Source organism: Cynocephalus volans, chromosome 4 (genome assembly GCF_027409185.1).
Source record: "Cynocephalus volans isolate mCynVol1 chromosome 4, mCynVol1.pri, whole genome shotgun sequence".
NCBI classification, from domain to species: Eukaryota; Metazoa; Chordata; class Mammalia; order Dermoptera; family Cynocephalidae; genus Cynocephalus; species Cynocephalus volans.
The window spans coordinates 17,192,315-17,216,903 of record NC_084463.1 but is presented as its reverse complement, the minus strand read 5'-3'; the positions used below and the strand labels follow the sequence as shown (position 1 = coordinate 17,216,903).

The following is a 24,589-nucleotide window of genomic DNA, read 5'->3' as shown; positions in this document are numbered from 1 at the left end:
TGTGAGAGACCCAGAGCAAGTTACTTAGGCTCTCTGGGCCTCAGCTTCCTTACCTATAAAGTACAGATACCAACAGCACATACCTCACCACTGGTTGTAAGGGATTAAGTGAGTTTGTGTGCGTAGGACAGTGCTTGGTACATAAGTGTTCAATAGGTATTAGCCTATAAGTGTTAACCAATAAGTATTAGTTCCATAAGCATTCAATTAGTATTAGAGACAGGCTTACTTCAAAGTTTTATAGAAGCTATTATCTCAATCAATGTATACTAAAAGCACAGCTAAGATTAAATGGGAACTTCTACTCTATTCATACACAGTATGTATTTGGGAGTTTATTTTATTTTTAAAATTATCTAGTAGCAAAATGTACTTTTGGAATACACTGTTCTATGAATTTTAACACATGTATGGATTTTTGTAGCCAGTACACAGGAGGGTGTACTTCAAAAAGTTTGTGGAAAAATGGAATTCAAAGATAATACAAATCTTTTAATGAACTTTTTGAAGTACTCTCCTATAGTTGATTCTTCCAAAAATCTTCTATGCTGTATAAGCACTCGTGTGTGTGCACACACAAGCATGTATGTATCCCATACCCACTTTTTTTTATATATATAAACGGGAGCATAATATACATACTTTCCAGCTCATTGCTTTTTCATGACAATATTTAATTATTGTTTCTGTACTGCTGCATGTTGTGTACGTTTTATGTGTTTATGATGCCTCTGTAGTGAACATCCCTGTGCATATATCTTTGCCCTTATGAGTGAGTGAATCTGTAGAATATATTTCTGGAAGTGAAATTACTGGGTCAAAGTTTATGGATGCCACTAAGTTGCCCTCTAAAGAGGCTGGGTCAACCTATCCTCCTACCAGGGCTATATAAAGAGGTTTGTTTTCCCACATGCTTGCTAATTGATCATCACCAAACATTCTGATCCTTGGAAATATGAAGGTAAAAATTCTAAGTCTGCTATCTCCTTATTTAGTTTGCATTTCTTTGCAAGGTTGATCATCTTTTTATTGGTTTATAATCCATTTGTATGTCTTTTTCTGTGAGCTGCCTTTTCATGTCATTTGCACGTTTTGTGATGTTGAAATTTTGTATGATTAAATTATAAAAGCTCTTTATAAATAAAAAAAAAGATGTTGTGTGACATATGCATTACAAGATATTCATTTGTCTTTTGACTTTGCTTCTGGGTTTTTAAAAATTTTTGTACGTTTTTTGTTTTTGATTATGTCTTTGCCATATAGAGATGTAAACATTTTTTTTATGTTTTGTTTTGTTTTTATTGGTTATGAACATTAATGGAATACAGAGGAAATCGTCACCACTCCTGCCTAAGATGTGATGACCAGATCTATACTGGCAGCATGTCCATTACCAAAAATTGTGGTTATACCCTGTGTCCCCCATTCAATTATCCCCTCTATTATCCCCGACTTCCCTTCCCATCCCCCTTTCCCCACTCCACTTTGTATCCCTAGGTATGTTCTCTCCCTCTGCAAGTCCAACGCACCACTGTGGTCTTTCTTTCCTTCTTTCTTTATCTTTTAGCTCCCATATCTTTCCCAGAGAGAAGGGAATGCTCCTACACTGTTGGTGGGACTGTAAATTAGTACAACCACTATGGAAAACAGTATGGACGTTTCTCACACAACTACAGATAGATCTACCATATGATCCAGCAATCCCACTTCTGGGTATATACCCAAAGAATGGAAATCATCATGTCGAAGTGATACCTGCACTCCCATGTTCATCGCAGCTCTGTTCACAATAACCAAGATATGGAACCAACCTAAATGTCCATCGATGGATGATTGGATAAGGAAACTGTGGTATATATACACCATGGAATACTACTCTGCCATAAAAAAGAATGAAATTCTCCCATTTGCAACAACATGGATGAGCTTAGGGAAACTTACGTTGAGTGAAATAAGCAAAGCACAGAGATGTAAAATTTTAATGTGATCAAATTTATCAAGTTTTCCCTTATAGCTTTGGAATTTTGCTTAGAAAGTCCCTCTCTACTGCAAGATTATCAAAAAACTTCTGTGTTTTCTTCTAGGACTTTTATAATTTGATTTTTTATGCTTAATATTTGTTCTGCCTGGATTTTATTTTGGAGTGAGGAATGAAGGAGGGATTTAGCTTTTTCCCAGCTAGTTCACCCTTTTTCTCTTTACTATTTACTGAATAATAAATACATTTTTTCCAGTGATTTGAAATGCCAGACTTACCATATACTAATTTTTCTTTAGTGTTTAATAGTACCTACTTTACAAGGTTGCTGCCAGGTATAAATGAGTGAGCACACCTATCGCTCTCAGAATAGTGCCTGGTACATAGTGAGAGCTGAGGAGCTGTCTCTTTATTGACTGATGATTGATCGATTGTTTTTTTAACATTATACAGTATAAGTGATTTTTGTGGCCCTTTACCAAGTCCTCCCCTTCCCCCCTCCCACTCCCCCTCCCCCCTGACAACCTCAGTTCTGTTCACTTCTTTTAACAAGAGAACTGTCTTTTATTTATTATTTTCTTCCCTTACTATACACTCACCACCTGGTACTCTAAGTCCCCCCATTAAGGGACTAACAGAATGATAGACTCAGCTGAATGAATTTTAAAGAGGGGCTGGTAATTAAGACAATTCACCTCCCCTTCTCCCTCTAAGCCTATTTGTTCAACTTGGGTGAAGAGATTTTCCAATGTGTTTTACAAATAAGGTAATTGAGTAGCAAATTATTCCATTGATAGGAACAGCCAATATCATTGAAAACAGCAGCATTCTGCCTTGTTACCAATAAAGCATAAGTTCAACAGACAATTCTGATTTAACCCCTTTTCTCCTGAAAGCACCATTTCTCATATCTCAACATGTGAGTGTTGAGTTGGACTAATTTTCAGTAGAATGGGAGGTTGGATGTGTGTGTGAGTCCTGCCTTCACTTCCCAGAGGTTAAAGTCACATCAAATACGACTACAAACAACCATATTCAATTGGGTTTTCTATGTTCTCTGATCTCTAGGGCTGAATGTCTGAGTTAAGACTCAGTCTCCCGTGGCTTTTCTCTGCTTCTGAAATTCAAAATGAAAAACGAAGCTGCCTCCAACTATGCCCTCTCCCCTGTTCCCACCCACATACTGTATTTAAAGGTATATATATTTTCTCTCATTTTAGCTTGTCTTTTTGCCATGATTACCACAATCTCCTTGGGTCTCTATCATTTGGATCTTTGCCCCTGTCCTGCAATGCCAAGGTAGGAGAGGTTTAAAACTCCTTGTGATGGGAATGATTCCAAGTTACTTGCTGGTCCCGATGTGTCAGCCTAGCATGTGCTGGTGGGCAGCTAGCCTAAGACAGGGATGGGACCCAAAGCTGAGGTTGAGGCAGGACAGACTGTGCTGTGAGTGTCACAGATAGACCTCCCCATGACTAGTTCAGCCAGTATATGAAGGAGACATCTAGTGTCTGGACAGAACTTGGAAGAGGGGAGATGAAGGGGTTCCTCTTCATATCCTTTATCCCTGGCCAAGCTCTGTAAGGGTGGGTGACCTTCCTCACTGGAGGTAAGGTTATGCAGGCTTGCTAACTTGATCCCTTTTCCTTCCCATGGGTGACAAAAATTGAGAGCCATCAACTGAGGTGAGATTTCTTGCCACTAGCCCTTGGTACAGAGAGCCCCCTGTTCACTGCAGCTAGAAGCAATGGTTTTGGGCATACACTACGCCCACCCCCCATTCCAGCACCCTGGAGAGCAGCACAGCCACCATGGCATGGCTACGGGTAAAGAGGAAACTCTGTATTAGGTCTCAAGAGGTAACAGGCCTAGTCACCTCTTCCAAAACTGCTTCCCCATCCTGCTTGCCCATGTTTAGGCCTCTGGGTCAAGGACTGGTTTTCTGATTTGGAGGAAGGCACACTCTCTGGTCCTATTGTGCTGACCCCAATGAATCCAGAGTAGCTCTGGGGATTTATCCAGACCCAGACTTTTTAATAGGCGTATTTATTTTATTGATGCCACCAGAGGTCAATTTATCTGGACAATCAACCCTACTGGCACATCTGCCCCCCATGCTTTGCTCAGGTACCTGGATGAAATGGTATTGGCACCTTTTCTCTGCCCACCCCCCCTTCCTCCCACCTTTCCTCCACAATCTACATGAATCCAATTATGTGAAATGTAAACTGACTGTGTGAACATTAAACTACAATACTGTTCCTGGTTTTTCATCCAAATCTCCCTGTTCCAGGATGAAAATGGGAGTCTACTCCCTGGACCCCTGCTGTATCATTTATGCAGAGCTCTGTGCTCTCAGCATCAATTTGTGGCCTTTTTATACAGTCAGATCTTCTAAAGAAACTTGCAATAGTTCATGAGATTGAAATGGGAAAATAGACCAAGGCAGGTTAGCCAAAGACCAGTAGTTTTTTTTCTCCCAACCTTTTCTTATTCTTATGTGCTAAATGCAGGGGAATTATTCCAGCATAGTCCACCAACCATAGTGTATGGGCTGAGAGCACAGGCTTTGGGTTAGAAGGTCAAGTCCTGATTTTGCTACTGACCTTATTATATGACCTTATTATTATATGACCTTAGGCAAGTTACTTAACTCCTCTGAATCTCAGTTTCTCCCTGACTAATTGGGTTATTGAGAAGAATACATGAGATAATGTTGATACAGTGTTTAGCACTGTGCTTGGCTCAGAGCAAGCCATTATTATAACAATAGCAATTAGCATGCACAGGGTGTGCTGAGCTTTCGATCACCTAATTTGATCCTCCTGACGTTCCTGAAGCATAAATACAAGCAGCGTTATTACTGCTCTACAGAGAGGGAAACTGAGAACCAGGGAAGAAAAGGGAATTACTGCATGGTTACTCAGACCCTAAAGGACAGAGTCAAACCTAGAATCCAGGGGCTCTAATTCTTTCTCTAATGTTCCTGATATTCTGCTGTGTTTCATAAGCACAAATGCTGAAACATGACATATATGAATCAAACAGACTAACACACTCAGAGAAAGCATGTAAATTATCAACACAGTGATGGCCCATGAGATTCTAGAACTCGCACCCTCACTCACCCACTCTTCCCCTACTGGTATCTCGTTAGCCTTTTACTATGTATTTGCTGAGTCCAAATGCCATGTATGCTTTATAGATGCTCTGTGCTTTATAGATATGATCTTATTTCACCCTCAGTGTAACTCAAGAAATAAGTGGTATTAACCTCATTTTACAGATAAGGAAAGGGAGGCTCCTGTTTCAGATAAGAAACTGACTTCCAAAGTACATATCCTTAAATTGCTTCACCCCGTTTGCTTTGACTTCTGTGTAGTTGGAGAACTGCCCCCCCACACACACCAATCAAGAACAAGGAGGAGCTACGAGGAGAAGAAAATAAGAAGGACTCACAGCAGGATGTGTAATTCCTCCAGCCCGTCACTGCAATCCCCTGGGTCTGGCAGGTGCTGGCATAGTTCTGCAGCCAGCTGCAGGCGGTCTGCACTGCACCCGCATCAATGCAAGAGTCAAACAGGCAGTTCTTGTAGAAGAAGTTGGGATTGACCTTGCTGTGACACTTGGAGAAAACGGCGTTCTGGTTGGGGATCAGGCTGCACAGCTGCTGCACCTTGGAGAAACCTTCAACCTTGGCACAGGACGGGCAGCGGTCCCCACAGCCCACCTGGCAGAAGGTGTCCCTCTTCACCCAGCTCTGCCCAAACTCATTAATACTCGATGCCAGCAGACCCATGGGCATCTCCAGGTCATCATCGGGGTTGCCATTGTAGCGGCCGCACAGGCCATGGGTGCTGTTCTGCATGCTCCGAGGGACGGTGATGGACAGGAAGGTCTTCCAGTCATACACAACCTTCAGGCCAAAATCAGTTTCCACCACCACGTGGAAGCCAAACGAAAAGATATTTATCTTCCCTTGTCCCAACTTCAGGGGCAGATATAGCCGTTCATTGTTGACCTGTAAGAGGAGGAGAGTTGAGGTGGAGAAATAGAGTTGGCCCAGAAATTTCCCAACTCTCCTCTTGATGATTAGTCTCTAGAAAGACAAGTCCCAGAGGGGAGTTTGAGTGGGTTGAAGGCAGTCTTTGCAGGTAGTGTTGTTTATTTCAGTCAATGATTATTATTAGGATTTGTATAGACTTAAATGACTATCCTCTGTACACTAATATACCTATTTATTTCAGGGCCTTCTGTTTACATAGCATTATTTCCCCCAGGAGTTCAAATTGTTTTCTCCAAGGTAATGAGAGGGTAATAAGAATTCAATTAAAGTTAGACTAAAATACCGAAATCTAGAACTCCTGAGTTTCTATTTCTAGCTCTACTGTGGATTTATTTTAAGCAAGCCCCAATTTATTGATTCCTTGGGCATTTTTTTTTTTTTTAGAGGATGATGTCACTTTGCTGTTCCCTCTGCCTGGATGCTATTCTTCACCTATCAACGTTCCTCTCATCCTCCAGACCCTGCTCTGATGTCGCCTCTTCTGTAAAGCAAGATTTTGCAAGCCTGTGGTCAGAATTAATCATGCCCTTGTCTGGGCAACCAGAGCATGAGATTTATACTTCTCTTGTATTCTTCTCGACCTTTGGCCAAAAGCAAGCCTGGGCATATTGCTATTGAAGCACACATCACAATCTGCCTGATTACATGGCTGTTTGTATACACCTCTATCTCACCTACAAGATTATGATCAACTTGAGTGCAGGAACTGCATTTCACTGATCTTTATGTCCACTTTCCCCTCACAACTCCCCGTGCCCAGCACAATGCCTCATATGGAGGGGGAACTTGACACGTGTTTCCTCCCACGTATTTTTAAATTCAGACAACAGGGAAATCCCTTAACATTAAACTCCAGGACTGCACTGCCCTTGGACTATTCTGATTCAGATGTGCCGTGTCCTACAGCCTGGACAGCGCATGATGAAAAACAGAGGCTGCCACTCAGTCACTGCAGCCAGGGCAAGAAGAGAGCTGGCCTTCCTGGTGGGACGAGCGGGTGTGTTAAGATTGCTCTCTGACCCCAAACCCCTCCGCCCGACCTCCTCATGCTCTCTCCTGGCTGAAGCTCCTCCCCACTCCATTTCACCTTGACTATTGAATAATCTCCTGACTTGTCTCCCTGGCTCCAGGATTGCCCCTCTCCTCCATTCACTCACTACTGTCACCCCAGTGTTTTAAAAATGCAACTAAAAGCTTATAATCCAATACTTAAACCCTCTCCAGGGCTAAGTAAAGTGTCTGACCTGCTCAGCACAACACAGTGGGCTCTCCAGGAGCTGGCCCTGCCTTTCAGACCCAACCCACTTGCTTCTGGCACTCCAGCAATACCCAGCAGTTTGCAATTCCCCAGATGGACCAAGTGTGTCATTCCACTCTGCCATTTCCTATGCTGTAAGTATAATGGGTGCTTCCCATGTCCCACCCAGGGCCCCCATCCCTAGTCACTGTGACTATGGGCTAATGATAATGCACAGCTGTTCTTGGCCCAATGGGAGCCACTCTGCTCAGAAGGTCACGATGCTCCACTTCCACCCCCTCACCCACCCAAGGATAGCCCTTGGCCATTGACTGACACTGGGGACCAACTCTGTGGTGTAGGTCATGTGCCAGAGCTCCCAGCAGGCCAGACTAAAGCTGGTCTCCAGCTGAGACCACGTCCCTGACAATCTCTCTTCCCCTGGAGCTTCCTTCACTTTCCCAAGAATCCCCACCTCAGTCCTTGCTTTTAGGTAACCTGACCTAGGACAGCAGGGGTGCCCTTCCCCCATCCCCCTCTTCACAGGGCAATGCCCGCCCTTCAAAACTCAAATCAACTATTCTCTTCTATAAATATTCATCTAGGTAGAATTAATTCATTCACCCATAGACATTAATGTGGCACTACTGTGTGCAAGGCACTGTGCTACATGCTGGGATAAAGCTTAGGGCCTTCTGTCTAGCTAACAGCCACGTGGCAGAGACAAGTACATAAACAGATAATAATATCATCCGATAAAAACAACAATAGAGATCAATAGATGCACAGGCACCTGACTCAGCCTGGGAACAGAACCAGGGATATTTGCAGAAGACAATGCCCACACCCAGTCCCAAGGATGAGCAGAGGGAGGCCAGTCAAGGAGGAATGAGACTGAAGAAAAGGGAATTCCAAACTCAGAGACAGCCCAAGCAAAACCCAGACGAGAGAAAGAAATCCTGATAAATATGAAGAATTGCGTAATTTAGTGCTGCTGGAGCATAAAAGGTGGCCTTGGGAGTGGTGCAAGATGAAGGTGGAGAGGTGGGGAGGGCCTGGGTTGCAGAGGGCCGTGGATGAACCATCACTCACGGCCAGGAGGCCCGGGAGATAAAGCCTGAAAAATACCCATTCATTTTGCAAAGTAAAAAAAAAAAATCATCGGTGACCTTAATAAGAGAATTTAAATAGCATGATGAGGCCAGAAGTGAAATTGCAGAAGCACCACATAGCAAATATAATAGCAAATGGGAGATATACAAGCAGAGATGATATTCTCAGGGGTGTGGCTAGAGGGAAGGAGAAATTGCACAGAAGCTAGTGGGGAATTGCAGACCAAGGTTTGTTTTAGAGTGAGCATATTTATGAGTTGAGGAGAAAGGAAAGGTTGTTTATGGGTCGTAGGAAAGGACAAGTTGAAGACACAGGAGGAGAGGAGAGGACAGATGGGCAAGATCCCTGGGCAGGCAAAACAGAGGTGAGAATGGGTGGAGAGTGGCTGTGGGGAGGAGCAGAGATGCCTCCTTCTCTGCAGCTGGGAGGTAGTGGCTGAGGAGGAAGCAGTGGCGGTCATTTACAGGACAGGGTGCGTGGAGGGTGGAGAGGAGGGACATCAGGCAGGGCCAGCCTGACTTTCTCAACCAGGAGGCCCAGAGACAGGATGATGCGGTTCTGTGCAAACACAGAACACAGATTTGGCAGGTCACTGAGGGAAGTGGAGGCCGTGGAGACTCTTGCCCACCCTGAAGGCTCACGACTAATAAATTAAAAGCCGTGCACACAGAGGCTGGTGTGTGCCAGCTTGCCCGCCTGCCAAAGTACCCCTGCATTCTCTGTTCTTGGCTACCTGGTATCATGCAGAAGGCAGTGCCTTGGAGAGGCAGTGCAATTGGATCAAAGCTAAAAGGTGTGCAAATTCTGTCAATGCCCAGGAGAACCCTGAGAAAGGAACCCACCAACTCAGACAGGCTCGGCTTCTCTCTGCCTCTGAAGCCCAGCGAGTGCCACCTCCATCCTGGCCCCACTGCTCTGAACCTCTCTGTGTGAGTGGGAAATGGAGGAAAAGAGGGAGCTTGGGGAGAGGGGTCAGAGGGAAAGGAAGAGGTTGGTATGGCAACAGAGCTTGACGGATGGAGAAAGGGCAGAGCAGAACTAGAAGCAGGCATGGGACTGAGCGTGGTGAAGTGTATTCCAAATACTTGAGTACTGGAAATAAGAGCACATGTTAACATTTCAGTAGAGAGTTTTCCTTTAAACAATTGGTCCTGACCCACTTCTTCAGCTGTTCTGAGGTCTCCCTTCACCCCCCGCTCTTCACTGATGCTGTTTTCTTTTCTCCTGGATGCCCTTACCTCATTCTCGGCCTGGCAGACATACTCCAGGGCTTAGCTCTGGGTCATCTCTTCCAGGAAGCCCTCCCTGAAGCCCCCCAGATGGCTTAGGCTGCTCCTCCTCTGCACTTGCATGGCCCTCTGTGAGCAACATTTTTGCAGCGCTTCACATGACATTGACATTAACTGTTAGTATGTCTGTCTCTCCTTCTAGACTTGGAGCTCTCTTAGGACCAATGCCACGTTTGATTCTTTTTTCTGCCCTCAGGGCTTGGCACTGAATAGGCATCGTACAAGCTCATGGAACTAACCTGAGCCAGAGTGATGCTCAAAATCTCACTCTTCTCTGATGGCCACTGGATTGGCAATAAGTGGTAAAGACACAGGCTGTGAGGGCCCTGACAACCTCTGCACTGGCCTGGACCATGAAGGACCTTTGCTGTGCTGAAGCCTGGGGGCAGGGGCAGGAGAGAGGCTGTCTCCATTGAGCTTTGGCTGTGGATGGCAGAGACTGGGCTGCTGCAGTGCCCCAGGAGTGGCTCACCTTCTGCCGCTTGCTCCCATTACCCTGTCTGGTCTATAGATAGCACGTTATTTCCAGCTTTTCTTGGCTTAGTGGATTTCCCCACATCCTGCAGTGCTATTTAACACAGGGAAAGGTCAGAGTCATAGAGGGACCCTGTGTCCCACAGAATCACTTCCATGCCACCCTCTATTTCTGAGAGCATCAGCGGTGACCTGGAGCTCTGGGTTGTGTTTTGCCCAGCACTTCATTTCACACTGTCATTCTGAAGGCCATTATTCTTTAGGCTCAGGGAGAGATGGTGACTAATAATAACAACATGGGGAAAACAAATGCAAATCATTGAGAAAGAGATCCTGTAATGCATATTAATAATGCAAAGTAATTGCTATATCTGTCCCCCAGGCCCCAAAAGAAAAGACCTTCAGTGCATTCTGAACTCGGTCTTCTTTTCAAGGATTTGAAAGCTATATACTCTCTTCCCAGCTTGGGCACTTAAGACATCTGGGTGACTTATAAAGAAGGGCCCTAGCAAGGGGTCCCCCAACCCCTTTAATCCATTCTTCCTTGATGCTCATTACTCTCTAATTACCCCCTGTTGTGGGTTGAATAGTATCACCTAAAAAGATATGGTGAAGTCTTAGCTGCTGGTACCTATGAATGTAACCTTATTTGGAAATAGGGTCTTTGCAGATGTAATCACATTAAAGTGAGGTCAGACTGGATTAGGTAGGCCCTAAATTGGATGACCGGTGTCCTTAAAAGGAGAGGGAGATTTGGACACAGAGAAGCAGGAGACACAGAGGGAAAAAGGCCATGTAAAGATGGAGGCAGAGACTGGAGTGATGCTGCCACAAGTCAAGGAGCACCCAGGATTGCCTACAAGCACCAGAAGCCAGGACGGGCATGGGACAGGTTCTTCCCTGAAACCTAATAGGGAGAATGGTCCTGCTGACACCTTGTTTCCAGACTTCCTGTCTTCAGAACTGTGAGAGAATAAGTTTCTGCTGTTTTAAGCCACCCGGTGTGTGGTATTTTGTTACCTTAAGAAACTATACACGCTTTCTCTCTCCATCTCTCTACGTGAGGGAGAAATCAGCTGAGCAGTGCTCCTGGCTCTTGCCTTCAGCACTGAGTGCATCTCATGAGATTGGGGCAGACTACACATCTGGAGGCTGAGCTGACCCATTAGGGGCTTACCCCTAAAGTGGAGGAAAAGGGAAGGAAACACCCAGAGAATGTGGGGAATCAGTTACATGAAGGAGAGAGAAGAAATAGCATGAAAAAAGAATACGTGTTCATGAAGCTCCGACCATCTATATGTGAAAATAACTGAGAAGAACAGAAAACAACATGTGTAGACTCAGAGATGTACAGACCTAAATGCTGAGAGCGTGAAACACAAGGCAGAAAATACGATTCACAATAAACCAGATGGGACAGGACATATGAACAGATTATATTTTAAAAGAAAAGAAAAAAAGACCCTGTTAAGTGGAAAGATGGAAGAGTGCTGAATGTCAAGGAGATGAGTAACTGTAGCATTTATACATCTAAGGGTGCAAATATATCAGGTGAGGAGAAAGGAGAAAAGGACAAGTATGAGCATGATGCAAGCCGTGTGGACAAAATGACGGACGTATTTGTTTTAACACATAATGAAAATGGAGCAGAAGGAGGTTAATGTAATGGGCAGCTTCAACTATCCAAATATCTGCTGCAAATCTTGTGCGACTAAAAGCAAAGCATCTGATGCATTCATAACTTGTCTCAGTGGCAATTTAATCTCTTAGATTGCCAAAGAAGTGACCAATGGCAAAATGAAGGTCACAGGAACCTTGCAAGACCAGGGTTATCCTGTCATCTCATTCATTCATTTGACAAATGTTTTGAGTGTCACTATGTTTGGGGCACAGTACATTCATTCAATATAAAGATGAATTAGGTATGGCCCCTGTCCTCAGGAAGCCCACGATCAGTATTAAGTGAATTAGACATGAAGATCATGAAAGAAATACAGTAAGACTCATGAGTGATAGATACTGGAACAAACTGTTACAAGAAGCATAGAGGAAAACAATCAAGGTTTAGGTTCATAATGTCCAAGACAGGGAAGAAGAATGGGCCTAGTGACACTGCTGCCTCAGATGCTAAGGAGGATTTTCCAATAAGCATGGAAGGGACGATGGTTCAAGAAGCTTGGGAACCTCTCTTTGTCAGAGAAGGAAGTTAAGGAAAAACCAAGGAAGGAATGAAATCAGTACAGTGGCCCAGGGCACTCTTTAGTAACAGCTCAGAATTTTAAAGTGGATGTATACAATTAGAAAAGAGCCCCCTTAGAGATAAATTACGGCACAGACCAGTGAAAATAAGCTTCTCCAAAATGCTCAGAGGCTGTTGGCTTGCTTGTTAGCGTTTCCAGTCAGGCCCAGAGCAAGTCATTGGAAAAGGAATGGCCAGGCCTGCTGCTGGCTGATGTTGTCAGGCCAGATAAGGGATAGCAGAAGTGTTCACCCCCTACTGCTCTTGTCTTCATGGTCAAGGGAGTGCTCTTTGTATGAAAAGGGTGGGAAGGGTAGAGGAAGGATATGAAGCCCAGGTGAGTCAAGAACTTGCAGGAGAGCCCCCGCATGCTCCAAATGCATGCGTCAAGACTTGAACTCGTGGATCCTGTGGGAGCCAACAGGGAGACTGGGAGAGGCAGAAGGAGGTCAGAGCAGGTAAAAGTCATTCTCATCTCAGAAAAGGGAAGGGGTGGGGTTGGGACAATAGTACCACACAGAGAAGCTTAGTTGGTGCTAGGCATGCTTTCTATTTTACAGATGGTGTGATCCAGCTAGAATGTTAAGTGACTGCCCAAGGACACACAGCAGTCGCCAAGTCAGGATTCAAATCTAGGTCTGTGCTGTCTCAACATTCCCTGCTACAATATGGAAGGTACCATTTCTAGAGCTGGCTCTGCTCTTAGTTTGATCTCTCTGAGCCTTGGTTTCCTTATATGTAAGATAAAGTGACAGAAACTCTCCAGGGCCTCTCTGTGCTCTAACATACTATGATGTTCTTTGGATTCTGGACCAGCCTGATTCAGCTGCAGCCTAGCTTGCTGACCCAGGACACCTGTCCTCACGCCCCCATGACTTCCTTCCTGAGGTCAGCCTGTGGCTACTCACCAGCACAGTGTGCTTGTAGGCCCGGTGAATCACAATGCTGTAGCCAAACACAGTCATGTCCACCTGTTTGACCCACAAGGCCAGGGACGGGTCCCGGTCCTCATTCCTGGCTGTGACGATGAACTTGGGGAAAGAGTCTGAGCTCGGCCTGCTTCCTGTGGTGCACAGGATGAACGGGCAGCTGGTCTGGAAGTCAAAGGGGTAGCCATCAAAGGTGAGGTAGTGGCCGTAGCCCGAGACGATGCAGGAGGCATCAGTGCGGGCCTGGCAGTAGTACAGGCCACCCTCCTCCATGCAGTATTCATCATCCTTGCAGGGGATGGTCTCACAGTGGATGCTGTTGTCTGTGCCATTGCAGTAGCAGAAGATCTGGCAGTCCAGGTCCACCCAGAAAGTCTCATTGGTGGTGAGTTGGTGCCCCTCGAAGTTGCAGCCACACTCGCTCCGGGGAACACACTGACTGCCCTGTAGGGCATAGCCCTCGTCACACTGGCATCCCTCAGAGCAGCTGTCAACACAGATGGGACCCAGGGCCAGGGTCTCACAGGTCTCTGTGCATGTCATGCACTCCTCAAAATGGCTGTTCTCAGGGCATTCCAGAGCTGAGGGCATCAAGGAGAAGACAAGCTTGAGAAAGGGACAGAGGCCAGAGACAGGGTGTATATGTGTGCGTGGGTACATGTGTGCTGCATGTGTGTGCATGTGCGCGTGCACACACGTGTGCTCTTATTTGTACAGCACAGTGAGCTCAATGAATGTTGTGTGATTGGCACCACCGTCATCCTCATTTGGGGTGATCAAAGGCCCAGTGAACCGCCATGCCCATGCTCTGCTAGCACACTTAGCTTTCTGTGCAGAAGATTGCAAGTCTACAGCCGGTATTGAGCACCTGCTACATGCCAGGCACTGTCCTAGGCACTTTTCTGTACCTTATCTCACAACCTGCGAAGTAAAGTAAGCCTTATCTTTCCTCTCTCACAGGTGAGGAAACTGAACTTCAATGATTTAACTTAACCTAACTGGAGAGGAAGCGAAGTGTGCTGGAAAGAACAAGTGCTTCGGGGCCATAGAGACCTGGGAATTCTGCTGACTTAACTCCGGCAGATCATCTAATGTCTCTGAGCTTCAGTTTCTTCTTTTATTAAATAAGGACCACACTTCCCTTGCAGGGTTGTTCTGAGGATGATAATGTGATATACTGAGTCCACAGCAGAGTCTCAATAAATAGTATGCCCTTCTCCCTTTGCCTTTCCTTCCATTGCAGGGAGGCTTTACGTAGGTACTTTTACTCCACAGTTAGGTTCCACGGTTGTCTCTTTGTCTTTCATTTCTCTGCTCCTGGTGCCCTCTGCCTCCTTTACCTCCTCCCCACCCCTGCACACGATCAGCCCCACTGCCTTTGCTCTCACTCCTTCCCCTGCCTGGTCAGCCCCATGCAGACAGAGCCAAGTCTGACCCATCCTTCAAGTTTCATTTCAAATTTGCATTTCCTCCCAGTAGTCTTCCTTGGTATGTCAAGTCTCTGAACCATCGAGCACAGTACATGAAGTAATAACACCATGCACTGCTCACTGTGGAGTTCAGAACCATTTCTATTACTTTGGTTGGTCACAACTTGACAGAGGCAAGGACAAAATCCAGGAGCACAGACGAAATCTACCCACCAGTCCGTGTAAACTAAAGATCTGTTGAAGGTCCCCTCCATCTCCTGGGGAAATAAGATCTTGCCTTTAAAACTTTCTTTGGCGTTTACACATACCATCACACTTTAATACTATTTTACAATCCAAGGACATGAAGGACACTACAGAGAAATAAATGGCATGGCAATAATAGCTCTGCTCACAAGTGCCAACTCAATAGTTCTGCACCGTACACTGAAAGCCAATTTTTTCTTCCTCTGGGCTAAAGGACTATCTCTACTCCCATTGACTACAATACTGTACGGCTTTGGAGTTGAAGGCTAGTTCAGCACTGATTATATATGTCTGTATAGGGGGATTTCCACATTTGTCTCTAAATTATGAATGTTATAACACCGACTGCAGCTTTACAGTGATAGCAAATAACATGACTTATTTAAATGGCTCTTGCTTTATGACTTATTGTGTTGTCTGAAATTGTCTAGAAGTCTGGAACATACAGACGTGGAGTAATAAAACTTCTCCCCAGCCCATGAAATTACTTAATTGGACAGCCTGGCTCTGCCAACAGGAGGGCTGGTTAAAAATATCTGGACACAGAAGCAGTGGTTGTCTCTCTACAGGTACAAAGAAGATTGTGTTCCTGATATGCAGCTGTTGCCCAATCCAGTCCCCACTCTGCGAGATCCCAACGAGGTTAACCCCTTAGCACCCGGAGATTTGATGAACCAAGTGTGCATGCTCCAGTCCTTCTCACCAGACCCACGTGCACAAGGTCTAAAGGGGGTATCTTGGGGATGTCTCAAGTGTGAGCCCTGGCCCTCCACCCAAGGAAGCCATGCTGCCCACATCCTTCTCTAAAAAAGGCATTTGCAAGAGCTTCCTCCTTCTCTGCTGGCTCTCATGAGGCAGGATAAGAAGATCTTCTCAGCAGCCATTACACTCAGGAAAAGAAGGAACATCACCATCAAGCTGCGATAACTTGGCATGCACAATGCTAGAAAACTGTGCTCTATGCAGTACAAAAGCAATCCAGAAATGCACTCTGCCAGGAGGAATTATTAGTCTAAAAAGATGGCACTGACATGACCTGGCAAAAACAGATTTGGTATGGGGGAGACTTGGTCATCCCATACTGTGAATGAAATACAACTAGAATGCTGGGTGTGGGAGCAGGGACAGAAGTTGTGGTAGATAAGATGGAGATGGGACAAGAGAGGATGGTGGCACATGGATTATAAAGAAGGCTTTGGGAAAGAATTATAAGGTCCCATTAGATGTACTGGAATGGTTTCAATGTATGGTTTCAATGGAAACCATGGAGGTTCTCAAACTGTAGGTGACTTTATGAAAAGAGCATGCTCCCAGAATTCTTGCTTTGGGATTTATACCATCTGCTATTAGTCCCTCCCAGGGTGGAACAAGCCACCCTCTTCTGAGATGACAGCCACCAATCCTCCATGTGTTCTTCAGACTTCCCAAGCTTAGAAATCAGAGACCAAGTATGTGTATGTGTGCATGTGTGCATATGTGTGGGGAGGTGCATGTGTGAGTTTCTGAGTGTGTATGTGTGTTAATTCTTAGCTTTGCTGAAAGGTCCTAAAAGCATGGCAAAGACACCCAGAAAGCAATGGGTACACCTTATCCAGATCTTGGTTTCTGATAACATATCCCACCAAAAGGAATCAGGGCTTCTTGGAGTAATGGCGGGTTCCAGTCTGGGGCAGGAAGGTTAAGAGATAAGTGTGGAGCATCTCATTATGCCAGAAAATAAGAAAGTGCTCCAAAAAATGACAGAGGCAAGCCAAAAGGACACAGGAGCCAGCTTGAAGGGGCACCTCCAGGCCTCATCTGGAACAATTTTAACACCAAACATAGTTAATAAATGTAATATGAAATATGAACCATCAAAAAAATTGGAATCAATGTCCATATTGATGAGAAGATAAACAGATAGATGGATAGGTAGGTAGATGGATCAATAGACAGACAGAGAGAAGGGAGAGATCTTGCTCACAGTAGGATGACAACTGCTGACTGGTAAAAGCAGAGAGAGTGCTGGAGCTGGGCACTGACAGTTTGGAATCATCATGCTAAAGATTGATACAGCAAAGATCAACAGTGGGCACTAAATCAAGGAGGGAGGTTTTGAGGAAGCACAGGAGTTTGCACAGTCTTAAAGCATCTCCCCACACACTGCAGATTAGTTGCAAAGGAAAATACAGCGACTACACAGTTGGGACGTTCGACAACAGCTTGACCAGGGGATCAGCGTGCACATCACCAGTGAGGAAGGCTGGACAGAGCATGGTGCCACGTGTGCTGTGATGCTGCAAGCAAACCACATGTCCCGTGCAGGAGGTAAGTGGGGATGTACAGCTGGAGCTCACTGTGAGGCAACCTCAGACCCAACGGAGGGCCGTCCTATTTTAAAAGGGGGAGGCTGTATCTTTACAAAGGCCAGTGTCATGAAAGACAAAGAAAGTTGAAGAATTGTTCCAGATTAAAAGATGCTAAAGAGACATGACAACAGAGTGCAGCATGTGGTCCTAGGCTAGATCTGTACTGAGACCGAAAAAAGCCATAGAGGACGCTGCTGAGTCAATTGACAAAACTGGAACATGGATGTTAAATTATTCTATCAGGGTTAAATTTCCTAAGGTCAGTAACTATGCTGTGGTTATGTAAGTGAGTGTCCTTATTCTAAGAAAACACACACTGAAGTTATCAGGGATAAAGGGACGTACTTTATGTGACTCAGTCTCAAATGGAGAGAGAGAGAGAGAATGAGAAAACAAATGGGATAAGGTGCTAACAATATGTTCATGTGGGTAATGGTTATACAGCTGTTCTTGCAACTTTCATGTGACTTTGAAATTATTTCAAAATAAAAAATGTTTTAAAAATTGGGGAAGAAAGGTAATGGAAGAAAAATGGACACGGAGGATGGAATCTTAATGGCAGCGTTGGTTGTGGTTTAGGGCTGATCTTTGTGGCAGGAGAGGGATGGGTGCTGAAGTCCAGGTGAGGCAGTTCTTGCTCCAGGTGTGGGTCCTGCCCTCTCAGCCACTCCTTCTACCCTTCCACGTTACTCCTCCCTGTGGCCTCCCCGATAACCAAGGGTGTTATATGTCAGGTCTTCCCAGCAATTATTCCAGTGACTACAAGTACTGCCACTGCCCTGCTGAGAGGGGTCAGATACTCTGGGCACAAAATGAAAAACCAGCAACGTGGGACTGTCTTCGTAGCTGGTGTCAAGTTTGCCCTGGGGAGCTGTATCAATCTCTACACCCTGAAAGGCACCCTGACTGATCACCTCCTATGAATGGGGCCCTTCTTTGCCAAGGGAGAAGTCACCTACAGAGCCATCACAAAGATGTCTAGTCCTTTGACATGGCACCCGTACCCTCTGTTAGATAAAACTGCAAGTCAATAGGATGGCTAATTGTTCTACAAAATGAAGAATACCATTGAAGAGGTATTGTGCAATTAGATATAAATATAAGTGTGAGAAACAGTCTGGTTTGAGGTGATGGGCCTTCTGGAGGACACAGTAATTAAATCGTCCTTGAGCTCCATCCCACCTGGAAGAGAAGTTCTGAGTATGAAGGTCCAGTGTGGCATCCATTTCCCCCCCCCCACCCGCCGATGAAGCCTCCCCATAATGCAGCCCGAACTTACGGCAGAAGTCATAGGTCCTCCAGGGACCCACCTCCACATCAGCATTCTTGCAAGCACTTGCATACCGGGCCACAGAGTCACAGAGTTCCGACTCATTGCCCCCACTCTGGCACAGGCGGAAAAGGCAGGTCCGATAGTAGGCAGTGACATTGACCACCCCATGGCACTCCAGAAAGGAGCTGTTGGAAGGGTCATTGATGATGCCACACCTGGAGCGGCTCCGATAAAATTTGAGCAGCTCTGAGTCATTGTTGCAGGCCTTCAGCAGGTCCCCACACTCCCCATTGCAGATCTCCTCGAAAGTTGTCCAGCTCTCCAGGAACACTGCCAGGTTGTCCGTGCACTTGCCGTTGGGGAGGCAGAACTCATCGCTGACGTTTGCATTGAAGAAGCCACACAAGCCCCCGGTGCAATTGAAGTAAGTGGTGGACAGCCGGATGTACAAGAGCCCTACGTCTAAGTACTGGACGGTCAGCACACCCTTGGACTCCACCATAGTACCATTTTTGTTTCGATAAATCTCCAGCTTCCCCGAAGGATGGAAAAAAGGTAATTCCACTTCCTGACCATTCAACTGAAAAACCAAATCACTGTCATCAATTCCAGAGTCTCACAGATTACCCACCATTTCCCAAGCTATGGAATAAAGACATGACTCTGCCCCATGACTAACTCTTTGAGAAATGGCTAGAAGCAGATGGTCTACGGAAACCACATAGACAGACACCAGCTGGTTTTTCATGGGTTTCTTTGTCTCTTTCTTTTGGGATTCCTGTGATTTGACCCATTTACTCTTTATTTGTGTGTGTTCTAGACCCTAAGCTAGCTCAAAACAAACAAAATTGAAATGTGAGCAAAAATGGTCTTAACTATGTGGCTTCCTCCTGCTGCCTGACATCTCCAGTTTGGTACCTTTTTGCAGACAGCTCCCCTTCCTCCCCACCTTTCTGGCTCTTTCTTTTCCCTTCAAATCTTACTTTTCCTGTGTCCCAGCCCTTTGGGGGCATATAGTGAATATCTTATAATCTAGCTGTCCATCCACTTATTTTCTCTCTTACTATTCTTTTAATAAATTAATTTCTGCCAACATGTCTATGGGAATGAAGATACAGCCTTTTCCATTCGTGGGTGTGTAATTTTATGATCTCCATGCACAGTGCCGTGTTGACTTCTGTTTTGTAAACTAGACTTCATGTGACATCACAAAATGCATGTTTAGGAGAAGGGAGATTTCCCTCTCTGAATCTCAGGTCTGCCACAATTAGCTGTGGGGCCCTCGCTTAGCCCTTTGGGATCTTCATGTGGAAATGAGGAGTTGCACTAGATGATTCCCAAGATTCCTTCTAGAACTAATGATCTATGGGCCTGGATGCCTAATGATAGACCAGGTCAGAGGGGTGGGAGGCACCACGGCAGGCACCCCTTACATTACGCCACACGGATTCCCATCTACAGGTAGGAGAGTTAGTACAGCACAAGGGTTAGGAGCACAGATTCTGGAGCCAGCCTGCCTGGGTTTGAATCCCACTTCCTGGCTGTGTGTCCCTGGGGAAGTTACTTACTCTTTCTGTGCCTCAGTGTTCTCATCTGAAAAGGGAAGATATATTATCTACCTCATAAGATTAAGTATGATAGTGCTGATGAAGGGCTTAGAATAGTGCTTGGCACACAGTAAGCATTCTCTTGGTATTTGCTATTAAGAACAATTAGTCTCTCTCTAATTGGAGAAATTCCAGCTTCACTCCATTTTTCCACCTGGTAGAGTCTTACGTGCTGCTGATCTAAAGAAAATGCTCCCATGTGGGAGCCAACTCCTTCCTAGAATCCACTCATGGGCAGAAGCAGAAAGGCCAACTGGAAGAAAAGGAAAAGCTTCTTCCCTTGGCCTGACTCACAGGGCAGAGGGAGTCTTACCTTGACTTCTGAAACCCCTACTCCTCCTATCTTGACCTCCTGGTCGGCCACCAGGATCCGAAGGCCCCGGAGCCAAGCTGGCCCTGCCTCGGGTTTCTTCTTGTTGATGTCGATTTCCAAGTACTCCGGGTGCTCGGGGCAGGTCTTGAGGAGGGTGTAGGAGAACTCGGAGGGGAAGGTGTAGGCAGCACCGTCGAACGTGTGCAGCACCTGGTTCTGGCTGAGCAGGCACACGGTCTCCCGCTCAGGGAAGCAGCCCTGGTAGCCGTCCTCCACGGCACACACCTCCCCGCTGTGGCAGGTCTTATTGAAGCAGTAGACGTCCCCGCCCTCCTCACACAGGCACTGCACGGTGCAGTTGGCCGTGGCCCAGAAGAACTCCCCCATGGTGTAGTAGTGGCCATCGAAGTCGCAGCCGCACTTGTGCAGTGGGACGCACTGGCTGGTGCTGAGGACAAAGCCCTCGTTGCACTCGCAGCCCTCTGTGCATGGCGTGGCGCAGTTCTGCGAGGCCGTCAGGTCCGAGCAGGTGTCGGGGCAGCTGCTGGTGCACACGGAATAGTGGCTGAAGCTCGGGCACTGCACCGTGGACACTGACGCGGGGAAAGGAAGAGAGCGTGGTAACAGCGTGAATAGACCCAAGTGCTAGATGGCCAGAATCAGACAACCACGGGGACCCAGAGAAAGAAGTCTCCTCTGGATCACCGAGCTCCTCAAGTAAGGGTCAAGCAGCCACCCATTCCAGAAGGGAGACTTAAGGTGGCATCTGTAAAAACCAGCTCAACTGCTTTGGTAGTAACTACTGAGCAACCTGATTGGATTGTGAACTTTTACTCACTTTGATCATTGAATTTGATCATCTCGACTGTAATGAAACCTCAGGTTGCTATCCCGACTAGACTAGACTGATTACTCAATATGGACTTATTATTTGTTGATCTACAACCATCAGTATGTTTTAAGATCTTCAACTGACGGACATCTAAGTTGATCTGATTTTAAAGAGCGTGGCCCATTCTTAAAAGGAAATAAATCCAGTTTTCAGGAGAGATGGAAAATGTAACCATTAGAGAAGTAATTTGAAAACATGAAATTTCTAACAGGGAGGTAGGCTGTAGGAATGAATTCCCTGGGATATTAAAAATAAGAAAGCACCCTATCTGCAAGGAATTTGTGTGCCTGTTCCTCCAGGAGACCGGATCAGAAGTAAATGCCTTCTGAAGGCCCTGCTTGCCTTAGAAACCTTCAATTCTTATTTTAAGAACATCTGAGTCTATATCAGTGTTTGAGTCTGGTTGAATCCAACAGACAGGGGCTCAAGGGACTAGTAAACTAGCTCTCTGAATTAAATATAATTCATTTCACTAAAATGAGAGAGAGAGAAGAGAGAAATGTTGAAGATGGGAAAGTAGTACCATCATTAGAAAAATATATAGCCATTATAGGTAAAAATTTAGTTAGGTAATTTGGATGCTCTTGGATTATACAAGGATCAGGAGCTGTATTCAGTCTCAACTCGAATCACGATATGGCTGTTCTGGGCTTCATAGAGGCTGGTCAGTCACATAACAAGAAATACACTGTCGCTTAGTAGTTTGACCAATACTCTAAGAATTGAATCTGATACATGATGATTTATATGAATTCAACCTATAATGATAAGAAGAAATCTCTCTCTGGCTTTGGATCTTAAAGGAACTTTTAAATCTTTTCACCTCCATACCATTCTCAAATGCATGGATTACAATTTTCTTAACAAAATTCTTTTGTTTGCTTTTAAATTTTACAGAACTAGGAAAAGAAAAAGAGATTTAAGTGGGATAGAAGGAAAAAATAGTAAGACAGCTAAATGGTACAAAATGCTTAATCCAAAAGTATAATTCAAAATAGCCTGGATTTCCCCAAAAGCTGGGACATTTCTTAATTACACTCTTAGCATTTCAAAAAAAGGGCTTCATTACTTGTGGACTGTACTCCCTGTCTGCAGCCCTTTCTCTGGCCAGCAGCAGCAGGTCAGCTGAAATGCTCCAGAGCAAAGGACACAGACCCTAAAGGGACTAAATGTGGAGAAGAAAGAGCCAAGAATCAGCTGTCGCAGGTTCCATTTGGGAGGTGAACTACTTTCCCAAAGCCTGGTATTGCTGACCGAGGCCAGAAGCTGCAGTTATGTCACTGCCACAAAGGCAGCCACCTCGGCCTCTGGAAAGCCCACCTCCTCGCTGAGCTCTGGGGCTGCCATCCCCTGCTACAGGGCCTTCCTCTGGCCAAATGCTTTCTGCTATACATTCCGTGTTTCCAGACCATTTATTTTCATCAGTGGGTTCATGTTAACTGGCTATGATATTGGGTGGGGGGGAAGCAAGGATCCTTCCACAGTTCGCTCTTTATAATTTGTGATATTTCAACCTTACCCTCATTCTTGGACCACGAGTCTTAACAAGGACATCGGGAGGAGCCCCGAAGCCCTAACCCTGTCCCCTGCACAAGAGAGGCCTTTCATCGGGATGGGATGCCAGCTTACCACACCCAGTCTGGATTCGCCAGTCTCCAATTGGAACACCCAGGGCTTGGCAAGCAAGGGCGTAGGCCTGGATGGCTTGGCAGAGGAGTGTGCCATTGTCCCGCACACTGCACAGGTCGTACACGCAGCTGTGCACAAAGGCCGTGGGGTCCAAGACAGTGCCGCACTCCCACAGGGGACCGTCGGTCTTATTAAGGAAGCCACAGTAGTCAGAGCCAAAGTAGAGGGCTTCGGTGGCAGCATCACACTGGGTGCAGTTGTCCACGCAGCCGGAGTCGCACTTCCAGTCGGCGTGGTAGACACGCCAGCTCTCTCCCAGATCCAGGACAGACATGGCTGGCCTGCCGTCAGGGCGGAGGAAGTCATCCAGAGGGTTTTTATTGTAGTTTCCGCAGAGGCCGCACGTGGAGTTTATATAGGAGCCTGGGATGGAAATGGAGGCGTAGTGCTGGCCGTCAAACGTCACTAAGAGCCCAAAATCTGTTTCCACAGCAGTAGACATGCCACTCTGGTAGATTTTCACTGCCCCCAAGTCTAAGGTGACGGGCAAAGAAGTCACTAGGTCATTAACCTGCCAACAACAGTAATGGTAAAAGGCAGGTAAGCAGGTGCCCTGTGCAATGGGTTCCAGCAGAGGTCAGGAAAGGAAGGCAAAGCAACTCAGAGTTCCAGAAAGAATGGCCACCCAAAATGTCCAGGCTCCAGTGGGCTTACCTCTTATGAAGGTAAAGGCCTGGGGACGATTCTAGAGAATGGGCTGGTTGTGGCCAAGGCATTTCTAGTGCCACTGTAGACTCTTCTGGGGATCAGGTGGCTGTCAACCCTTCTTGGCCAGCTCTAGGCTAGATTCAGGTCTTTTCTTGAAAGACTAGTCACCTCACTTTTCCTCTCTGTACCTCTAAATATCCATTCTTTAAGCTCAAGTCACATAAGAGAGTACTTCAAAAAGTTTTTGCAAAGATCTGTATTCTCTTTCAATTCTATTTTTCCACGAACTTTTTGAAGTACCCTTGTATTTTCCATGACCTGCTATTATTCCCCACTGCCCCCTCCTCCCAGCCAAAACGTGTACTCTGTCAGCTGTTGGACACAATGGAGCTTTGGGGCTGCCCTGGTATTATTCTCTAAGTGTTTTACCCTGGAGCTTTCTGCTATCAGAACCATGTCATCATTCCACGAAAACAAAAACAAATTTGAACACCTGCTAGGTACCAAGCACTATGTCAATAGCCAAGAAATAAAGGGTTACAAAAAAAAAAAATGACCCTGCCCCTTAAGGAGCTCTCAGTCTACTGTAAAAGAGGGACACAAAGAGATATTTACTCTATAGTATAGTGTTTTAAATATGAATCAATAGATGGTGCCATGGAAGAAGAGTAAATAAAACTTCATCCAGCCTGGGGGAGTCATACAAGGTTTTTAGAGGCTGTTAAGTCTGACCTAGGTCTTTAAAAATAAATAGAAGTGGCAAAAAAAAGAGTGGAGGGTGAAGAAGTCCAGGACAGGAGAAGAAAGGCAGGGGGCTC

The 24,589-nt window shown here is 45.7% G+C and overlaps 1 protein-coding gene across 1 annotated transcript in view; it reads right to left on the bottom strand.

Moving 5' to 3' along the window:
• Window positions 1-24,589, bottom strand: part of TECTA (tectorin alpha) — a 66,011-nt gene that overhangs the window by 21,498 nt on the left and 19,924 nt on the right. The window contains exons 7-11 of the mRNA XM_063093741.1: window positions 23,064-23,634; window positions 20,543-21,135; window positions 18,629-19,202; window positions 13,305-13,906; window positions 5,438-5,999 (exon numbers count right to left, since the gene is read on the bottom strand). Coding sequence (XP_062949811.1) covers window positions 5,438-5,999; window positions 13,305-13,906; window positions 18,629-19,202; window positions 20,543-21,135; window positions 23,064-23,634 — 2,902 coding nt within the window. The remainder of the gene's footprint in view (window positions 1-5,437; window positions 6,000-13,304; window positions 13,907-18,628; window positions 19,203-20,542; window positions 21,136-23,063; window positions 23,635-24,589) is intronic.